Source organism: Leuciscus leuciscus (assembly GCF_965113295.1).
Source record: "Leuciscus leuciscus genome assembly, chromosome: 7".
Taxonomy (NCBI): Eukaryota; Metazoa; Chordata; class Actinopteri; order Cypriniformes; family Leuciscidae; genus Leuciscus; species Leuciscus leuciscus.
In genome coordinates, this window is record NC_138731.1 from 27,817,639 (window position 1) to 27,836,241 (window position 18,603).

General features: G+C 34.8%; 1 protein-coding gene across 2 annotated transcripts in view; it reads right to left on the minus strand.

Moving 5' to 3' along the window:
• Positions 1-18,369, minus strand: part of arhgap15 (Rho GTPase activating protein 15) — a 35,287-nt gene extending 16,918 nt beyond the window's left edge. The window contains exons 1-9 of one of the 2 annotated variants that reach the window (XM_082176402.1): positions 18,215-18,369; positions 14,331-14,473; positions 13,599-13,658; positions 13,194-13,255; positions 12,632-12,719; positions 11,677-11,766; positions 3,401-3,499; positions 2,972-3,110; positions 390-512 (exon numbers count right to left, since the gene is read on the minus strand). In XM_082176402.1, the coding sequence (XP_082032528.1) occupies positions 390-512; positions 2,972-3,110; positions 3,401-3,499; positions 11,677-11,766; positions 12,632-12,719; positions 13,194-13,255; positions 13,599-13,658; positions 14,331-14,465 (796 nt within the window). In that variant the 5' untranslated portion in view covers positions 14,466-14,473; positions 18,215-18,369. The remainder of the gene's footprint in view (positions 1-389; positions 513-2,971; positions 3,111-3,400; positions 3,500-11,676; positions 11,767-12,631; positions 12,720-13,193; positions 13,256-13,598; positions 13,659-14,330; positions 14,474-18,214) is intronic. The other variant, XM_082176403.1, reaches the window with a different exon arrangement.
• Positions 18,370-18,603: the final 234 nt, after the last annotated feature.

Sequence of the window (18,603 nt, forward strand, 5' to 3'; positions counted from 1 at the left end):
TCCTTTAATGTTATGTTTGGTGTATGCCATGAATAAAATAAATTAGTTACAGTCTTTAAGAATTCGCATCAGGGATTGCTTGTTGAACTGGAATAATGTGTAAATGAAAAAGACTGTCTTGCTACCTTTTTTTTTTAACTGGGTCACAGTTGTGTTTAATATGGAAACCATATGGGAGCCAAAATAAACGAATGTCCTAAGATTGCACATTCGTATGACATCACGTAATATGTAACCTGCAATTGTGTAGCATGTAATTATGACTATTAACTGGGCTACAACTGGGCAGAGTTGTTAAGTGAATAAGTAAAAGATGTTGGATTTTTGAAACTGATAGTTGGCAATGAGCATCACATTAATGTAAGGAGTGCACATGTCAAATCTTTCACCTTTAATAAGGCCTTTTTCCTGTAGCGTTTTCATGGAGGGCCGTCTGGAGATGAACTTCTTCAGTCTGTTCTTAACTCCATTCTTGTCTGCGCTGTCTGAGGCGCTGTAATTCAGCTTGAACACTGTGCGGGGGATCAGAGGAGACACAGGAACAATGCTGTCACTGAACACTCGCCACATTCTTTTGAGGCTGTCTTTGTGCAAGTCCTCCTCATGCAAATAAGACTGTCTCCTTTCTCCACATTGTTCAAAAGCACACCAGAAAAGCTCCTTCTGTTGAAATATTCTCCAGTGTACGTGCATATCTCATTTCACAGCATTTATTTATCGATTCCGGCCAAAGTTAGTGTCAATATTACACCATCTTGACAAGTCCAGTGATTAGTATGTGACAAGTGAGCGTTCGGAGCTACTGCCCAGTATTCGGTACAGTAGTAAATGAATTCTCTTTGATACTCATTCAGGGCAGAAAATGCTGCAATTACCAATGACAGAAACACTTGGAGTGTCAAATAGCTTGTAATTTATAATAATGATTGACAGAGAGCAGACTGAATCCATCTTACTCAACATCCCAGTGGAGTTCCAAACAGTCGTATATATTGTCTGAAATTCAGCTTCTGTTGGTCTCTGTCTCGTATGGTAAATGATGAGATGAGATGTGGTAACGTGTCTGCATTTTATTATAGATGTCATGTTACTTCAGAAGCGGATGTTTTTGTTACAGTAACCTAACTGCATGTGGTCAAGGTGCTGTTGTGCTTCCTGTTCAGAATGTGACCACAGTCGCACAGAGGTAGAAGTGATGAAAAAATTAATCAAAAGAATGAATCGTGCAAAATCATGTCCAGGTCACATTTCACCCCCAAACCAAAAGGAAAATAGGAAATTATATTTTGCTTAAAAATAATGAAGCCTTTTATTAAGTACCATTATGATTTTTATATGGTAGCATGACAAAGAATTGATTAATGACAATTAAAGGGGTCATATGATGGTTCTAAAAATAACATTATTTTTGTGTATTTGGTTCAATGCAGTGTTTCCGCGGTTTTAGGTTAAAAAAAGTAATACATTTACACATACTGTACATTATTGTTTCTCCTCTATGCCCCGCCTTTCTGAAACGCGTCGATTTTTACAAAGCTCATCGAAAAGTGCGGTGTGCTCTGATTGGCCAGCGATCCAGTGCGATTGTGACTGGCTCAAAAACCTTAAACGTGTGACAGAAATGTCACGTCCCTTACCATATTTGAAACATTAGGTCCCAAAGCAATAATAACAGGTGATAATGTCTATACTACCTTATCAATTAAAGCCTGAATCTGAACCGGAAAATGCAGATGACTAAGCTGATCGATCAAATTTGCCAGCGCGACTGGACCAGGTCGTATCAGATTGGTAAGGTTTTATTTTCATTGGGGACATAATTACTGATTATTATGACTTATACTTATATTATAATGTCTTTTTACGCGTCAAGCCGCGCAACTGGGGTGAAAACACTGTGTAAACATAAAACCATGTCTGCATTTGTGATCGTAGAAACGACAAGCAAGCACTACTATTCTGCTCAAAACTCGCGTTTAAATAGTCAAATTATTAAAATATGAAAACACTTACAGGTTGTGTCTCTAAATTAGAAGCACCAGACTGTACTTGCAAAGCTGGAATTGCCCCACTTTTTAGAATCAGCCTTTGTGCACAGCCGGCCTTGTACTCTCCCAGGTTCAGGATACAATCCTCCGAAAAATGCCGAAATTGCCAGCGGCAACAATAGTACAGCGAGAATAAAAGTTACGCCTTCTTTCTTTGCGTATACATTTGGGCGGTGTTATGAAACTCTGCCCCCATACACTGACGTAGATTTGTAGATGTCAGTGTAGATGAAGCGTTTTAGGAAGGCGTGGCTGAGCCTTAACTTTTAGAGCGAATATATTTTTAGGTTTGACACTTTGCGCTTTGTAACTCTGCAGATCTTATACTTGCACTAACAGCTACATAACACACTAAAGAAAAAGGAAAACAAGAAATCGCATCATATGACCACTTTAAGCACATTTTATTCATTTTGCTTTAGAGTTGTTTTTACTGAAAATGTGTATTCTCATTAGATTCTTGTTTTTGTGATATAATTTTTAACTGTAGCTAAATACTAATTAACAGAAGTGAAAAACATAAATAATCTTATATATATATATATATATATATATATATATATATATATATATATATATTACAGTATTGAGAACTGCTTAATTGTCATGGAAATAAATGTTAAAAAATAATGTTACAATGCAAAAAAATCCTGATCCTAAAATCGGGTCCGTTTTATTTTTTTATACAAAAAAATAAAATTTCTTTGGATTTTGGGGTGAAATATGACCTAAATTTCTTTTGGAGAAATAAAGTCTGTGAACAGACTGTCATCTGTACTGCTAACTCATTAAAGTGGATATTAAACAGTGGTGAAGCAAGGCTGCAACCTCGACACACTCACTGGTTCTGAACTCTATGTGCTGATTGCCAGTTATCACCTCTCTCACTCTCTCACACACTCACACACACACGTGTTACTCACTGATGGAGCGTCTGTGTTCAGACTTGGTCTCTTTTGGTTTAGGTTTGGTGGCTTCACAGGTTGGTCTGGGCAAGCATTCTGTACTGTTGGATCTGTTTAGGGCCATTCTACCACAGCTCTTGCCTCCAGGTCCACTCGACTAAACCACAACATCATATAAAAGATTCATGCAGAAATAATATCAACAAAATATTGCTCATTTATCCTAATGTTAGGATAAATGAGCAGACTGTCCACTGCTTTCTTGAGGGCATCATGCCATTTACAGATGGTTGGAAAGTGATCTGCCTTAGTGTATTTAACCTTTTTTTTTTTTTTTTTAAATATAGTCCTTCATATAAAGTATAGGTAAAGATCCACTTCCCAGATCAGTCCATGTTAAAGTACAAATGTGCAAAAAGCTATTTTGTCTTTTAAGAAATGACATACCAGACTGTCCACTGCTTTCTTGAGGGCATCATGCCATTTACAGATGGTTGGAAAGTGATCTGCCTGCAGCAAAAACTCCTGACCATTTAGGGTGGTTATCTGTTGGTAAAAGAGGGTTGAAATTAAAGTTAAAAGAGTGGCATTCAAACAAATACAGCTGGCAAACTTTGTGTGAACGCTCCCTGCCATAACAGACCTGTGTATAAATGGATCAATCAAACACATCACAATCCTAAAATTGAACAGAACAATTATTTTTGTAATTGTGTCTACCTTCTCCACAATATTGCCGATTTTGCATATTTGGTTTTAAGCTAAAATCTAAAATAGTATGATATTTTATTGCTTGCATTTTCTTATCTTTCTTCTGTAATATTCTTCTGAAATATTGGTTTTACATCAGAAGAAAAAAAGTATTTAAAAAATAAACAAATTAATACTTTTATTCAGAAAGGACACATTAAATTGCACAGACATGACAGTAAAGACATTTATAATGATACAAAAGATTTGTATTTCAAATAAATGCTGTTCTTTTGAACTTTCTATTCTAAAACAAAACAAAACGTTTAAATAATAAGAAATGTTTCTTGAGCAACAAATTTGCATATTTGACTGATTTCTGAAGGATCATGTGACACTGAAGACTGCAGTAATGATGCTGAAAAATCAGCTTTGCCATCACAGGAATAAATTACATTTTAAAATATATTAACATAGAAAACAGTTATTTTACATAGTAATAATATTTCAGAATATTACTGTTTTAAAGAGTTTTAACCTTGGTGAGCATAAGAGACTTATGAGAGAAATGCGGATTTGGTGAGCACAAGACACTTACCAATCTTTTGAACTGTAATGTTACCGTTATATTCATACATATTTTATTTATTTATTTAAATACCGTTGCAAATCAATAATAAACACTATGGGAAGAAGTTAGATGAGAAATGAAAAATTTCAGATGACAAATTATTAGTGTGATACCTGACTAAACATTAGACGTATTTCTCGAGACTGGCGTAACGTCACATGGCACAGTCGCATAGAATAAGTGGCATTCCCAGAAGAATGCAAGCAAACACCAACGCTAAGGTCAGAATTGTCAAATACCGTTGAACAGAAGAGATACTTGTTATTTTAAAGAGAGCTGACACTGCATATTTCTAAAAACCCAAAATCATTTTAGAGTGGTCAGTCTCTAAAAATACCAGGCCGGATCACAGAACACACCACAACCCCCGTCCCCCCCTATACAGTCACTACACATAGACGTCCAAAGTTTTCCCTGTTTAAAACAGACTTTTCTGACTTTGAGAGAGGGTGGCAGGGGGAATCACGCAGTCTCTTTGGGGATGGAGTGAATACAGAGGGAATGGTTAGGGGCACAATTCTTGTCAGAGTGTGTTTGCGATCCCTCTATTCTTCAGAGTGGAACATCCGAGAGAGCATGTTTGTTCTGAAGCCCCTTCTTTCCTTCGCAGGGTGCCTGCGGACATGACAGTAATAGTTTGGAGTGGGGTGGACTTGTTGGAATCCTCATTGGCGGTTTGAACGGGTGAAACAGACCCACTTTAATGAAGGATATTTGTGCTGCAGGTCATAAGAAACTTTCAGATGGGAGTTTCACATCTCTTTCTGGTTTTGCTAATACAACGCATGAAGCTCGTGCAGTATCAGTGATCCCCTTTTATGCAGATTCGACAGATATTTTATACATGTGACACAACATTCTTTTCGGACATTCAAAATTAAATGAGCCGTTGACGTATTGCCGTTCCACTTTGATTCAGAAGACAGCACAGAGATAATGTTTCACAACCCAGCACGCAATGTATCAAATAATTCAAATAGTATTTCAAAGCCAAACCAGCTTTAATAAATTCAACACCAAAGCTCGATTAAGTTAAACTGAAACACATTTTTTACGTCTTTCAAAATAGCTCATCCTGTAAATCAAGCTGTTTCAAAACCAAACGTCACATTGGTCTTTGATTTCATGAAGATTATCTGAGAGGGTTAGCTGATGAGTCATGAGTTCTGTCCCGTTTCTAAAAAACGATAATCATCTTTCCAACTATCCATTGCTATATTCACCAATACCTCCCTGGAATCAAGCTCTCATAATTTATGCCATGTTTCATCTCTGCATGTGGTGCTGCCCATGGAAAAGAAGGGCCCATAGATATAATGCCAATATTTTTAGTATGCGCACATATTTCTATGGACATTTAATGCTGTTATGGGCAGCTTACACAACAAATCTTGTACAATTCATACTGCAATATTTATGATTTTATTGCTGCACTGGGCTTAACGCTGTATATATTTTTCTAAAATCATACTCTTTCTTCTCCTCACCGTTAACTCTCATTTATTTTGTATTTAAATACTGTAGCTACATATATTTTCCTCTTACTTTTTACAAAAAATGCACAGACATTTCACTGTCTTTGCATCACTGTGTATGTGACATTAAACTTTCAACTTAAACTTGTTATTGTGTGCATTAAATATAAGTGAAAGTGGCATTACAATTCTGTATTTAACATTGGCGAATTCATTTGAAATCCTCAGTGTTTTGTTACTGCCAGTGAAAATAGCCCTGGATAGCTTGTTAGACAATTTCTTATCAATGTTGTTAGTGTTGTTAAAAATAACAACAACCACAAAAAATAATAACAATGTATATCTTTTAAAATGTTGTGAAAGAATATTATTGGTCAGGAAAAGTGGTAGAGTAGCTGATTGGAAAACTGGGACTAGTGGAAAGTTTTGTGTTGTGTGAGTGGAAATAAGAAAGAGTACAACATATAAAAGCCCTATGCTTTTAATCACACTGTTTAATGAGGAGGAATTTGAATATCTGGGCTCTCACTTTGACTCTTCATTAATGTTTAATTATGCAGAGCAGTACAAAGACCAGAATGCCATTTGTGACTTAACATTTGTGTTTTGCTGTTAAATTAAACATTAATTTGAAAGCTACATAAAGACACAACTCAACTTTGAAGCGCATTAGATAGTAGGGTTAATTATCTCCAATTTTCCACAACTCCTGAGATGGGTCTGGCTTAGAGAGCTACTGGCTTCCCAGAGAAAACAAAAGCAAAATCAGAGGGAATGGAGGAAGATGCACTGCATTCCCCTGATGCTTTCTCACGCACAATGTTTAATTCAATGGTTTAGGCCGCATTAAAAATATTAATAACAACGACAGAAACAAAATCTTCGTAAAGTGTGGCAATACTGTTTCTGTAACCGACATTCACCAGATTGCAGTTTTAAATGAGCGAGCTATTCTCGTAAAGGATTGAACCATCAGTCGATTTGATTAAAATTGTGAGTTGTAATTTGCTAATACAAAAGCTTCCACAACTGAACAGCTGAATTGAAATTCAAAGTGAGAAATAACATAATAATGATCCATAAAAGCGACCAGGAAGATGTCACAAGGTCTTTTGTGTCAAAAGTACTGTTATACAATGTGTTTTCTCTAGCAGTGGTTTTGTAGGTTGGTTTGAATTAGGGTTCAAAACCCTCTTAAATTGAAAAAAAAAAAAGAAAAAAGAAAAGTGAATTCTTTGTTTTTTTCTGGACAATAACTATTTGTACTGAGGCGTTGTAAATCGTATGTTCTTGCTAAGAGAGAGTCATTTTGCTGCTCTAATCTCCTTTGTAATCTGCTGTCTGAATCTCAAATCCTTCCGTTCATCCCATGATTATTACAGAATATAAAGTATATTGTTTGAACACTGAAATTAACGCTCAATACAACGTAAGCAGCTTTGAGGGCAAGCAAGAACCTTTACTTCAACTCTCTTGCAAAGTGGTCTTAAGAAAAAGATTGCGTGGTCGCAAGCTTAGAGGTGCAGTAATATATTTCATATCTACGTGCTTGAATCTACACAATGTCTATTTTCTAATAGACTCTTCTACTGTATATCACAAGAGTGGATTTTTATTCAAACGGATTTCAACTTAAAGGTGACAATAAGTGTGTATTGGCAACTTTTTAGCATAAATAATTTTTACTACTTTTCAAATGTCTTTTTACCCTTTTACCATTGTCTCATAGAATATTATACATTTATTACATTTTAAAATCCAAGATAATCTAAACTATTTCTAATAGCTTCAATTAAACTTTCTGTACTGAAATTACCACAAAATGTTTTGTGTCATTTCCGATTTAACTGTAATTTTGTGCAAAAAGGGTGACAATATTATTAAATTATATGTATTTGGGATATATAAAATCCTAGTAATGAAATTACCCTTAGTAAAGAGTCAGCCATTTTTTTTTTTTAGTTTAAAATGTCTTTGGAAGTCTAATACACTAAACATCATTTGAGATATGGTGGAAATGACACTGTCATGGAATAAATAATAATAATAATAATAAGAAAAACTAGTAGGAGAGTGAAAAGTGTTTTAAATTAAGACATAAAAAAAATTTTTGAAAGTGAAATGTCAACATTTAAAGTACTTTTTAAAAACAGACCTTGCATTCTCCTAACATTGCTCACAAATGGCTAAATACGCTACGCCTTTAGCCTGCAATTTGATGTCATTTGGATCAAATGTATTTTGATAGTAAGTCCGGCACTGCCGTGACAGTCAGGTTAAGCCTGTTTACATGTACCGCAGTGAGTGACAATCTAAACAACATTCTGTAACTACACAAACCATCACTTCATTAGCTCAATTCTGTAAAGTGTCCTTTCAAAAGCACGATACTTAGCGGTCCTTCTAGTCAAGCCATTTGAAGAGTCAGATCTCTCCTACTCACTGTAAGCCTGTCAGTCTGTCAAAATCTGCAGTAAACATGCCCGAAAGGTGCCGAGTGCATGAGACACGAGATCTGACAGTGCCTGCCTGGCCAAAGATCTTCACTTCCACGGACAGTTGAGGAGATGGTGTATGGACATCAACCACATGCTATTTATCACAGTGCCTATAAACATTGCAGTAACCTCCACTGGCCTTGTTCCAAACAGTACAAATTGGTTCATAATTGCTGCTTATTCTCTGCCCACTTTTTGAGGATTTATTTATTTATTCATTTATGTTCGCCCTGTCTGACTGACCTCAGCAAAGGATTCCCCCTTTATTCATGTTCAAAGTGTGTGTGTCAGGTGAAAGGAGAGTGCAATGTTTGAGATTTAGCTCTGCTGTCTCTCCAGCTTGACGCCACATGCCAGCATATGATATTTCAATCAGCCTCAGATGTTTCCTCTTGATTCTCAAACACTCATGTCAGGCAACTATTGTCAATAATATGAGGCAGTTGTAAGGTCTTAGTGCAGTCGCTTTTGTGTAACAGGATTGCTGGATTTGATAGTCTTTTTCACGCAGGTGACGCAAACACGGATGCGATGAGAATTGGATTTCCATTGTCTGACGTTTTTTTGTTTCCTGCTGCACTGAAAACTGATAGGCTGTGCGAGAAAGGACTTTGGTGTTCAGGATGAATGTTTTGGAAGATAATACTTTTCCGTGGGTTGTTTAGTACAATGAAAATATTTTGAACTTGTCTTTTTTTCTCACAGGTAAGACGTAAAGGGTTAATTTACCAAACATTTTTTTATTCTGTCGTCATATAATTCTTCTTTTTTTTCTTTCTTTTTTTTAACAATAATAATGCTGGTTCCAAACCTGTATGACTTTCTTTCTGCTGCGTAAAACAAAAGAAGATATTTTGAACAATGTTTTAAATGTCCATTCAGTAAAGTTTGGGGTTTGGTTTGAAATCTGTTAATCTGACTATACAAATGGTCAAATTAGAAACTTTTAATTCTGTATTGAATTTGATGTGATTTGCATAAATGTGTATAAATCCACACAGGCTAAAATCAGTTGTTTTCTCTAAAAGAAATGTGGTGTTCTCAGAAGCACTAGAGTTTCATCTGTGCGTATGAGTTTTGTGGGAGCTTTGAAAGTGATAAATGCATATGTCTCCCTTGGTTCATAACCCTTTTAAATGAACCAGAAAGGCTGTGTGTGTCAAACTGCTGAACAACACCGTGATGAGAATTTCTAGTGAAGTAGATTCTTAGTTTATTTTACTCACTTGTTGACATAAATCACAGTAATATGAAAGATTTCTTGACACTACCAGTCAAAAGTTTGGTGATTTTTTAATATTTTTTTATATATATAAATAAATTTTATTCAGCATGGAGTGGAAGTAAAGATATCTGTAATGCTACAAACAATTTTTTTTTGCTTCAAACAGATGCTGAACTTTCTAATCATCAGAGAATCCTTAAAAAAAAGTATCACAATTCCCACAAAAATATTAAACAGCACAACTGTTCTCAACATTAATAATAATAACAAGAAATGTTTCTGGTGCACCAAAACAGCACATTAGAATGATTTCTGAAGGATCATGTGACACTGAAGACTGGAGTAATGATGCTGAAAATTCAGCTTTGCCATCACAGGAATAAATTACATTTTAAAATATATTAACATAGAAAACAGCTATTTTGAATTGTAATCATATTTGACAATATTACTGTTTTTATATGTATGTTTGATCAAATAAATAAAGCCTTGGTGAACGTAAGATCTTTCTTTTAAAAAAAAACATCTTACCGACTCCAAACTTTTGCACAATCCCTTGGTGCACAATTTCCAAATGTATGGCCATTTGAAATATGTTAATTTGCAAACATGCTAAATAAAGCACCTCCAGCGCTGTGATTGAGGTTCAAGGCTGCTAAGTTTCAACTGATAAATGCTGTAATCCTGGTATTAGTAGAGATATAAGGATCTGCACCAGTGTTTAAGGTTAATATCAGCAGTGACAGAAGCACAAAAAGGAATGAAAGTCAACTCCAGATGCTTAAGACACTGATCAAAACCTCCAATGAAAGAACGTGAACTTCCTTAATCACAACTATCCCTCAATCTGACACAAGTGTTTTGTCTTGTCCTAAGCCTCACAGATCTTCGAGACCTCGGCTGAATGCCTCACAGATTGCAAATCTAACTCTCCACGCTTCTGAATTAACGAGACTGCACACTAATTTCTAATCCCGGTTGAGGTTGATTGACAGCGGTGGCAGACTACGAAATGGCTTGTACCATCATTACAAGCACTTTTTTCTGTGTGAGAGTTTGGGATTATTTAAGATTACTGCTTAATGCCTTTTTAATCTCTCCTGCAGAAAATAAAAAAAAGATTTCTGGGCAAAATACTGGACAGCAAGTACAGTGGCGGTGATAAGATATTATAAGTGCGCAATGAGATCAGAAATCGGCTTTTTATCCTCGTTTTGCCTCATTATGAGAGCTAACTCTGCTATCAATCTATTGATAAGCATTTGGCGCACCCTAAAACACCAGCCGAAAGATTATCTCGCTTTTGATAAGTCCTAATAAAAAGTCTTCGTGACAACAATGACTGGACAGAAATGTCAGGAAATGCTTTTGGATGTTAAAGAACTTTGCATCCTGAAAGATCCATCCAATCACTGGTATGCAGATAAAAGACTGTATATTTTTTCTTGAGGGGTTTTAAGAGGTATGACACCAGCTTCGACAGACAATATCAAGCCTGGTGAAAGTGGACGCTAAGCTCACTGAGCAATTAGGTTTCTTTGTACTGTAGATGTTTCAATCCTTTGAGACTTCATAAATGTATTGAGCAGTTTGGTTAAGCTGTGATCTTACAAAGTTTGAGCTGAAAAAGGAAGGATAGATTATTAAAGATGAAGCAGGAAGCAGGAAGCCCAAGATGTTATTAGAAGTGAGACCTTGTGACACAAGATCAAGACCGATGACACTTCTGACAAATCTTCACTATTAAGATTTACTAGATAATATGCATCTGTATTATATAGCTATTGAGATTACAGTGCATTTATTAGTTTTTGAATAGTTTTGCCAGTAACACTTTACAATAAGGTCTCATATGTTAACATTAGTTAATGTATGTAAGATAACCTTGAGCAATACATTTGTTACTGTATTTGTTCATTTTGTAAACGTTAGTTAATAAAAAATATTACTATAAAAAAAACATTGTTTGTTCGTGTTACTTCACAGTGCATTAACTAATGTTAACAAACACAATATTTTTGTTATTAATAATGTATTAGTAAATGTTGAAATTAACAAGTGCATTATCAGTTCATGTTAACTAATAAGTTAACTAATGTTAACTAATGAAACCTTATTGTAAAGTGTTACCGTTTTTCCTGTTCTAAAAGATGATAAAATGGATAAAAGAATGAACTTTGGCTGAATGTGTTCGACTGTCCTACCTGAACCACGTTCTTTCGACTGGATTTCTCTGTTGTCCACTCAATAATAGCCCCACACAGATCCACACCATCTGCTTTACCACCTGGTTTCTGTGGAGAAAGTACAATTACATTAACATCTTTGCCAAGATACTAATAGAAACACCACGTTTCTCATGTCTTACGTGACTTTGTGAAATAATAAACAATTTAAAAACACAATGTTTTGATACAGGACAGATCGCCTATTAAATCAAACATTTTATAATAATAAATGACATTTGTCAGGAGATTTTCACATTTATATTCAATTGCTTTGTATAAAAAAAATAAAAAATAATAAAAAAAAAGCTCCATGTCAGGCTTTTAAGCTATGTAAAGAGGCATTTCATACAGTCCTACGGTTTTAATGAGGTGGCAAAAATACTTAACTTCATCCTGTGTATCGCCCTAAGAAATGGCAGAGAGCTCGGGGGCTTTATGGCCACTTGACCATGAGTGATGTTGAAACTAATATGAGTTGACCCCATCGATGGCCTGGACATACCATTTACAAGCATGTGAAGGTAGTAAACCTCTATTCTTCTCTACCTCATTTTCTCTATCACTGCAACATGCGGCTCAAATCAGCAGAATAATAATATGGCTGTAAAGTCCTGTGCATGATGTCCCGTGCATGATAAGTATTTCTTTTTTCAGCAGTGTTTTAAATAGTCGGCATCAAAGCAAAGTTAAGAATTGAGACAAATATGGAAATCATTATGTTTCCCCACCCAGTTGCTAACAGTTATGCTGCTTAACTCCCAACTGTAGCTACTCATTACATCCTTTTGTTTTATTTTTCTGATTTGACATATTATTCAAGTATTTATTTTATTATAAAGGTAACGTTTATCAGTTGACAAACATTTGCTCATTGATTTTCCCCCTAAATACAGGTGCAGTGGGTGTATGCAAATATGTGCCGTGGTCTTACCAAATTTGCAACAGCTTCTTGTTTGCTCTCTTTATAGAATAATAGTTGATTGGAGCAAAGAACAACCCAGGTTGAAGTCCAGTTTTTTCTGTGAAAATAATTGAGGTTATTACCCACGGTAAAACTTTAGTTAATAGTGAATATGTGTCACCAAACTAGTTGTTTATTAGCTTGCATATTACTAGCATATTGGCTGTTTTTATTATTTATAAAGCACATATTAATGCCTTATTCTGCATGACCATATTCTACATCCCTTAATCGTACCCAATTCCTAAACTTAACCACTACAGAAACTACCTTACTAGCTAGTAATGAGCAGTAAAATAGGAGTTTATTGAGGTAAAACTCGTAGTTAAGAGTGAATATGTGTTCCCCAAAATAAAGTGTGACCAAACTAGATACGATAGATAGATAGATAGATAGATAGATAGATAGATAGATAGATAGATAGATAGATAGATAGATAGATAGATAGATAGATAGATAGATAGATAGATAGATAGATAGATAGATAGATAGATAGATAGATAGATAGATAGATAGATAGAGACATACAGACCGTAATTTCTTTCCTCCTTCTGCGATTTTGGCTTTGTTCAAATATTCTCCTTTTAAAACAGTCTGTAACAGAACAGAAACACAAAAAAATATTTAGTCTTCCAGACTAAAAAAACCCCACAGTAGCTTAAAAACACTCTGGTTGGCTGCTGCATTTTAATTTATTTTATTGGTTAATTTGCTAAAAAAAAAAAAGAAAAAAAAAAAAGGTTTTGGAACCATGCTTCCCATTTCTTGTGTAATGAAACTCTCACTAAACTCTGTTTATAAAGCTCAGATTTCCATTCTTCAAAATAATCATTATATTATTAACTTTTGTGAGCGTAAATCATTTACTGCAGGCTCTTCTGGCTCCCATATAAAAATTATACGATGGTGATAGTGGAGGAGGTACGATTGATCATACCTGCGGCCCAACAGAACCATCAATGTTATGCTGAGACTGGTTCCTCCGGTGACGGTTGATCTAAACAAAGAGCATGTGTTGCCTGAATGAAATTATGGACCATGATATGACCAGAAATGTTTTGTAATTTACTTTAAAATTTATAATAATTTACTTATTTTTCTTTATTATTATTATTATATTTTTTTTGAGTAATACACATGGGTCTTTCTTAAATGTTCTATAAAACTACAGATTATTTCCTACCAGGTCATTTGATTTCTCCTACAGCAAAAGGTTTGGCTTTTACAGTCACTGCACTAAATGTTATTTTACATGCATGTTACATATTTCTACGTAACATCTAATATTGAATTTAATTCCATCGATATTTAATTTTCCATCATAATTCTGATTAAAATGACAATTTAGTGAAAGTTTTTTATTTTTCTCATAAAAATGTACATACTACCACACAAAATTATTATTATAGTAACAAGAAAGCAGATTATTAAGCTGCTGTTTTTAAGTTTTGTGTCAGCTTTAGTTTGATGAAAATGGCACAATTTTCCCAGCAGTACTAGCAGCCGGCCCTGTGCAGCAGTGCTGGCCTGCCCTCTGCTGTTCTGTGTCTGTGTTTCTAAAAACAGCCAACGCAACAGGAAGCTGCAAATAACATGGTGCATGTAGTTTCACACACTCATGCAACATACTGTAGATAGACAGTTAATGTGTGATTGCGCTCATGCTCACAGGTTTCTGTAGTGTGTCAGGCTCTGGTAAGACCATAGACTTTGTCTGGCTGAGTCTCTCTCCAGAACTGTTCTGAGAGCTCTTTATCCTCATCTGAACAGCTCCAGGAAGCACCAGTGCTGGCTGCTTTTGCATCGCTGACACTGAAGAAAAAATAGCAATAACACAAAATCTGTCATTTATCATTTTTGATTGGCTGAAAATATGAACAATACATCAATCAGTCAGACACAAAAATAATCAAAGGATAGTTTTGGCCAACAGAAACTTCAAATTATAAATTGCATGAAAATGCACTTAAAAAAAAGTGCAATTTTATGAAAAATATCCTTGCTCTGACAACACAGTTCAACCTTTCTGTTAACAATTTAAAAAACCATTCTGTTAAAAAAACAGGTCCGAGGCTATTAGCCCAGCACGGTCCGTTTAAAGCCCTGGCTCGCACTGGTCCGACAGTGGAAACACGGATAATGAAAGCAGTCCATTAAAGGCTTGTTAGAATGGAGTTTAAATTGACTTGGAACTACCTGTGAATTAAACAGTTTTATTGCACACCTTCCAGCCAATCAGAATTGAGTATTCAGACAGACCATGGTATAACAGTAGAGAGCGGCTTTTTTCAGCGGCACTGGTTTCAGAAGAATTTTTCATTCATTTTCCCATAGGGATTTTAAAATAGTCTTCATTAAAGGGTTATATGAACCAAGCCATTTTTGAAAATCGGACAAAAAGACAAAAGGTAGAAGATTGTGTACTTAATGGTTTTAGTGAGGGAGAGAAAGCATTGCGAACAACATCAAATTAAAAAGGATGGAGAAATATAAAACTACTCATTTACAAATGTTGATTATAAAAACAATGTATTTTAAGTTTATTGCAATATATATATATATATATATATATATATATATATATATATATATATATATATATATATATATATATATATATATATATATATATAAATAACATTATTTTGAAAGAAAATCGACTCGATTACATAATTCGATTACAGTGAATGGAGCTAAAGAGCTATTTTGGATCGTGTTGCTTTTTTTGACTCTCTGATTGGTGTAATTTTCTATACAGCATCATGCATAATGTAGTTTTTCACCAGGAATTCCACTATTAAACATGATTATTTAAAAAAATAAGATGAAATAATGCGGGCTGATGGCTTCAGCAGAATCAAATACCATGGTATAACAATAATGGCAGAGTGAACAATATAGTTAGAATCCCTTTCAGAATGAATTTTCCAGCTGATGAACAATAAAAACATCGACAGCCAATCAGAATTTGAAAGAGCTTAAGCGTTTAATGGTACTTTTTTTCCTTTGAGTTTTTCGCGTACAGACAACAACGTTGATATGCGAAAACGATTAAGATGCTGCATCATGCATGCAAGAAAAATAGTTGGCAATGCCACATTGTAAAGAAAAAGTATGCACCTATAGACTGAGCACGTAATATGTATGAGCATGACGTCACCGTTTTCACAAATTTTCAAAATTACAAAGCGTTTTTGTAGTTTACATGGAGACAATAATAAAGTTTGCATTTTTGTTGTGTGATGCATATTGTACCAACAATATCTATGGGTTGTACCGGGATTGTTGAGCCTGCTATTTAGTGGACAGGGAATGTTTTGAAACGAAAATGCTGTTTTCAAATGTATCCGGATTAATGTGGACGTAGCCTTAGAATAAACCAAACAATATCATCCACTGCTGTGGACATTTATTGTTATAGTTATCTTTGTTGTTATCGTTCTTGGTGTGAGCGGGCCTTTAGAAGAAAAGGTTCTATATAGAACCTTAAAGGTTCTGTCAGGCGCTTCATACGGCGGTTCCAATCATGGGATCATTTTATAGATTTAGTTTTAATGATTTCATTTGGTTTGAATTCATTTTGAATTTTAATTAAGTTTTATAAGTTAAACAGCTCGTAAACACACTTAAAGTAGAAAAATGTAAATAAATAAAAAATGTAAGACCCGGTTTCACATACAGGGCTTAGATTAAGCCAGGATTAGGCCTTTGTTCAAATTAGGATATTTAAGTAGCTTTTATAAACGTGCCTTAAAAAAACATTACAGTTGTGCATCTCAAGACAAAACAATGGCACTGACATATTTTAAGAAATGTCAATGCAAGTTGCTTTTAGTTAAATCAGCTCAAACCTGCATTTTAGTCTGAGACTAAGCCTTGTCTGTGAAACCAGGGGTAAATATCTTAACCATTTAAGAAAAAAATAAAACTTTTTGTCATAAAACCATTGTGTTATATACAGTATAGAACCCCACTGAACATTTGTTTGCAAGAGTGTAGGCCTGGTGACAACTTCCCTTCTTACCTACATTAGTTGGCTTTGTAGTAGCACATGCCTCAGTAATATAATGTTTCAAATTTATTTAGCTTACAATGAAAATGGCAGACATCAAACTAGAATTCCATTGCATCAATATATTTAAAAATGTTACAGGTCTTTTCAAGTTATGGGCTGAATTCACTTCCTGAAGTTTGAGCTTTTATAAAATGTTTATAAAACGCAAAATGTTGAAGTGCATATAGACACTACATTTGGATGTGTTCTTCTGCATATTTCACTATTGTGTCATTATTTATTTTGTTGTCTGTTACCATCTTTTTATATATGTTTCTTGTGAATGTTTCGACAGAGTAATTGCACCATCGGACAGAGAGTGGAGGAAATGATCTGTCAAGCCTTTTTTTCCACAGAATCTACGCTTCTCAACTACTACATTTTAAGCTACAGTAGATGCACATATATTTATATAGACTCTAAAACAATACAAACGTTTTTATATTTGAATAATTTGTCTTTGAATGGTTAACGTCAAAAATAAACAACCAGCTCTTGCAAAATTCTATAGTGCACTTCACACTAACAGCCATTTCTGTCAATTCTTAACAGTTTTTAGACAGGCGATAATTCTGTAAGCCACCATTAAAATTTTTGTGAAATCACTTGGACTATAATTTGTAAACAAGCCATGGTCGTACAGATATCAAGATCAGTGGCAGATTTATGCAAAAATCCCATTTTGTCTTCAAGACTGTTTCTATGTGTATATTTATTTAAAATGTTTCTGTAGCTGGTAAACCATGAAATCTGCTGCCGCTATGATAACACACTGTAGCATGACAGGAAATAAATAAATCTTCAAAAAAAAAAAAAAAGCACAGCGGAAACAGTGCCACTTTCAGTCGTGCGTGACAATCTGCCTTTCTTACAAGAGTGGGCAACAGTCTGCAATATCCTCTGTTTAAGGGGATTGAATTGCCAATAAAAGTTACAACTGGAAGAAAATAATCTTAGTATTTTTTTATCAGTTCTGACATTTTGGCATAAGTTTTGAGAACTTTGCATGCAAATACTTAGTTCACATTTAATCAAGGCATCACAACATTTCAGTTAAAAAAACACAACTTCTTTAACTTCTGACCTGACAAATTGTCATATATTAAGGCAAATAATACTATTATATTATCCACTTTTAAATTTATAATCAAAATAATTAGCTCTAGATAGGCATGTAAAATAACACATATCTGTCCCTCTGCGTACCTACTTTTCTTTAAGCATCATTTACTTGATATGCAGGATAGAGATATAAAATCAGGATAGAGATATAAAATCAGATATAAAATCAGGATAAAGATATAAAATCAGGATCAAAATCTAACTTAGAAACAGGTTTGCATCTAGCTTAGAATGTAAGCAACCATCAGTGAATCTTCAGTAACCAGCTGTCAACCAGAAAACATTTCTTTAGTCGCATCATCTCTGTTCATTTTCTTAAATATTCTGTCATTCCCCAGTGCTGCTGTCCTAAAAATGTATAAAGTGGACACTCGTACCTGGTTCTCTGTCGGATTCCGAAAAATACAGCTCAAAACCTGTTTCAGCAGAGACAGAGAGAAAGTGTCGTTTGGAGGAAGTGTACAAGTCACATGGGACAGTCAAACTCTACGTATCTCAAGATTTGCAAGCATTAGTGCATACATGGGGCTTCTGCAATCACACACTCTTCACTTCCTGAGGCCTGTGACAACAGTTTCAGACAAGATGGCCGCTGTTAGAGCTCACAAGGACAGATGAACGCAGATCAGCACCATTTCAGCCTGAAAAGTCTCCATAGAGATAGATATGATGATCAGACTGGCTCTTATTTTGGAGAAGATTGGAGAAATTAGGCCTGGTTTTTTGGGGTCAAATCACTTAGATTTTCTGGTCTTAATGTTGAAGG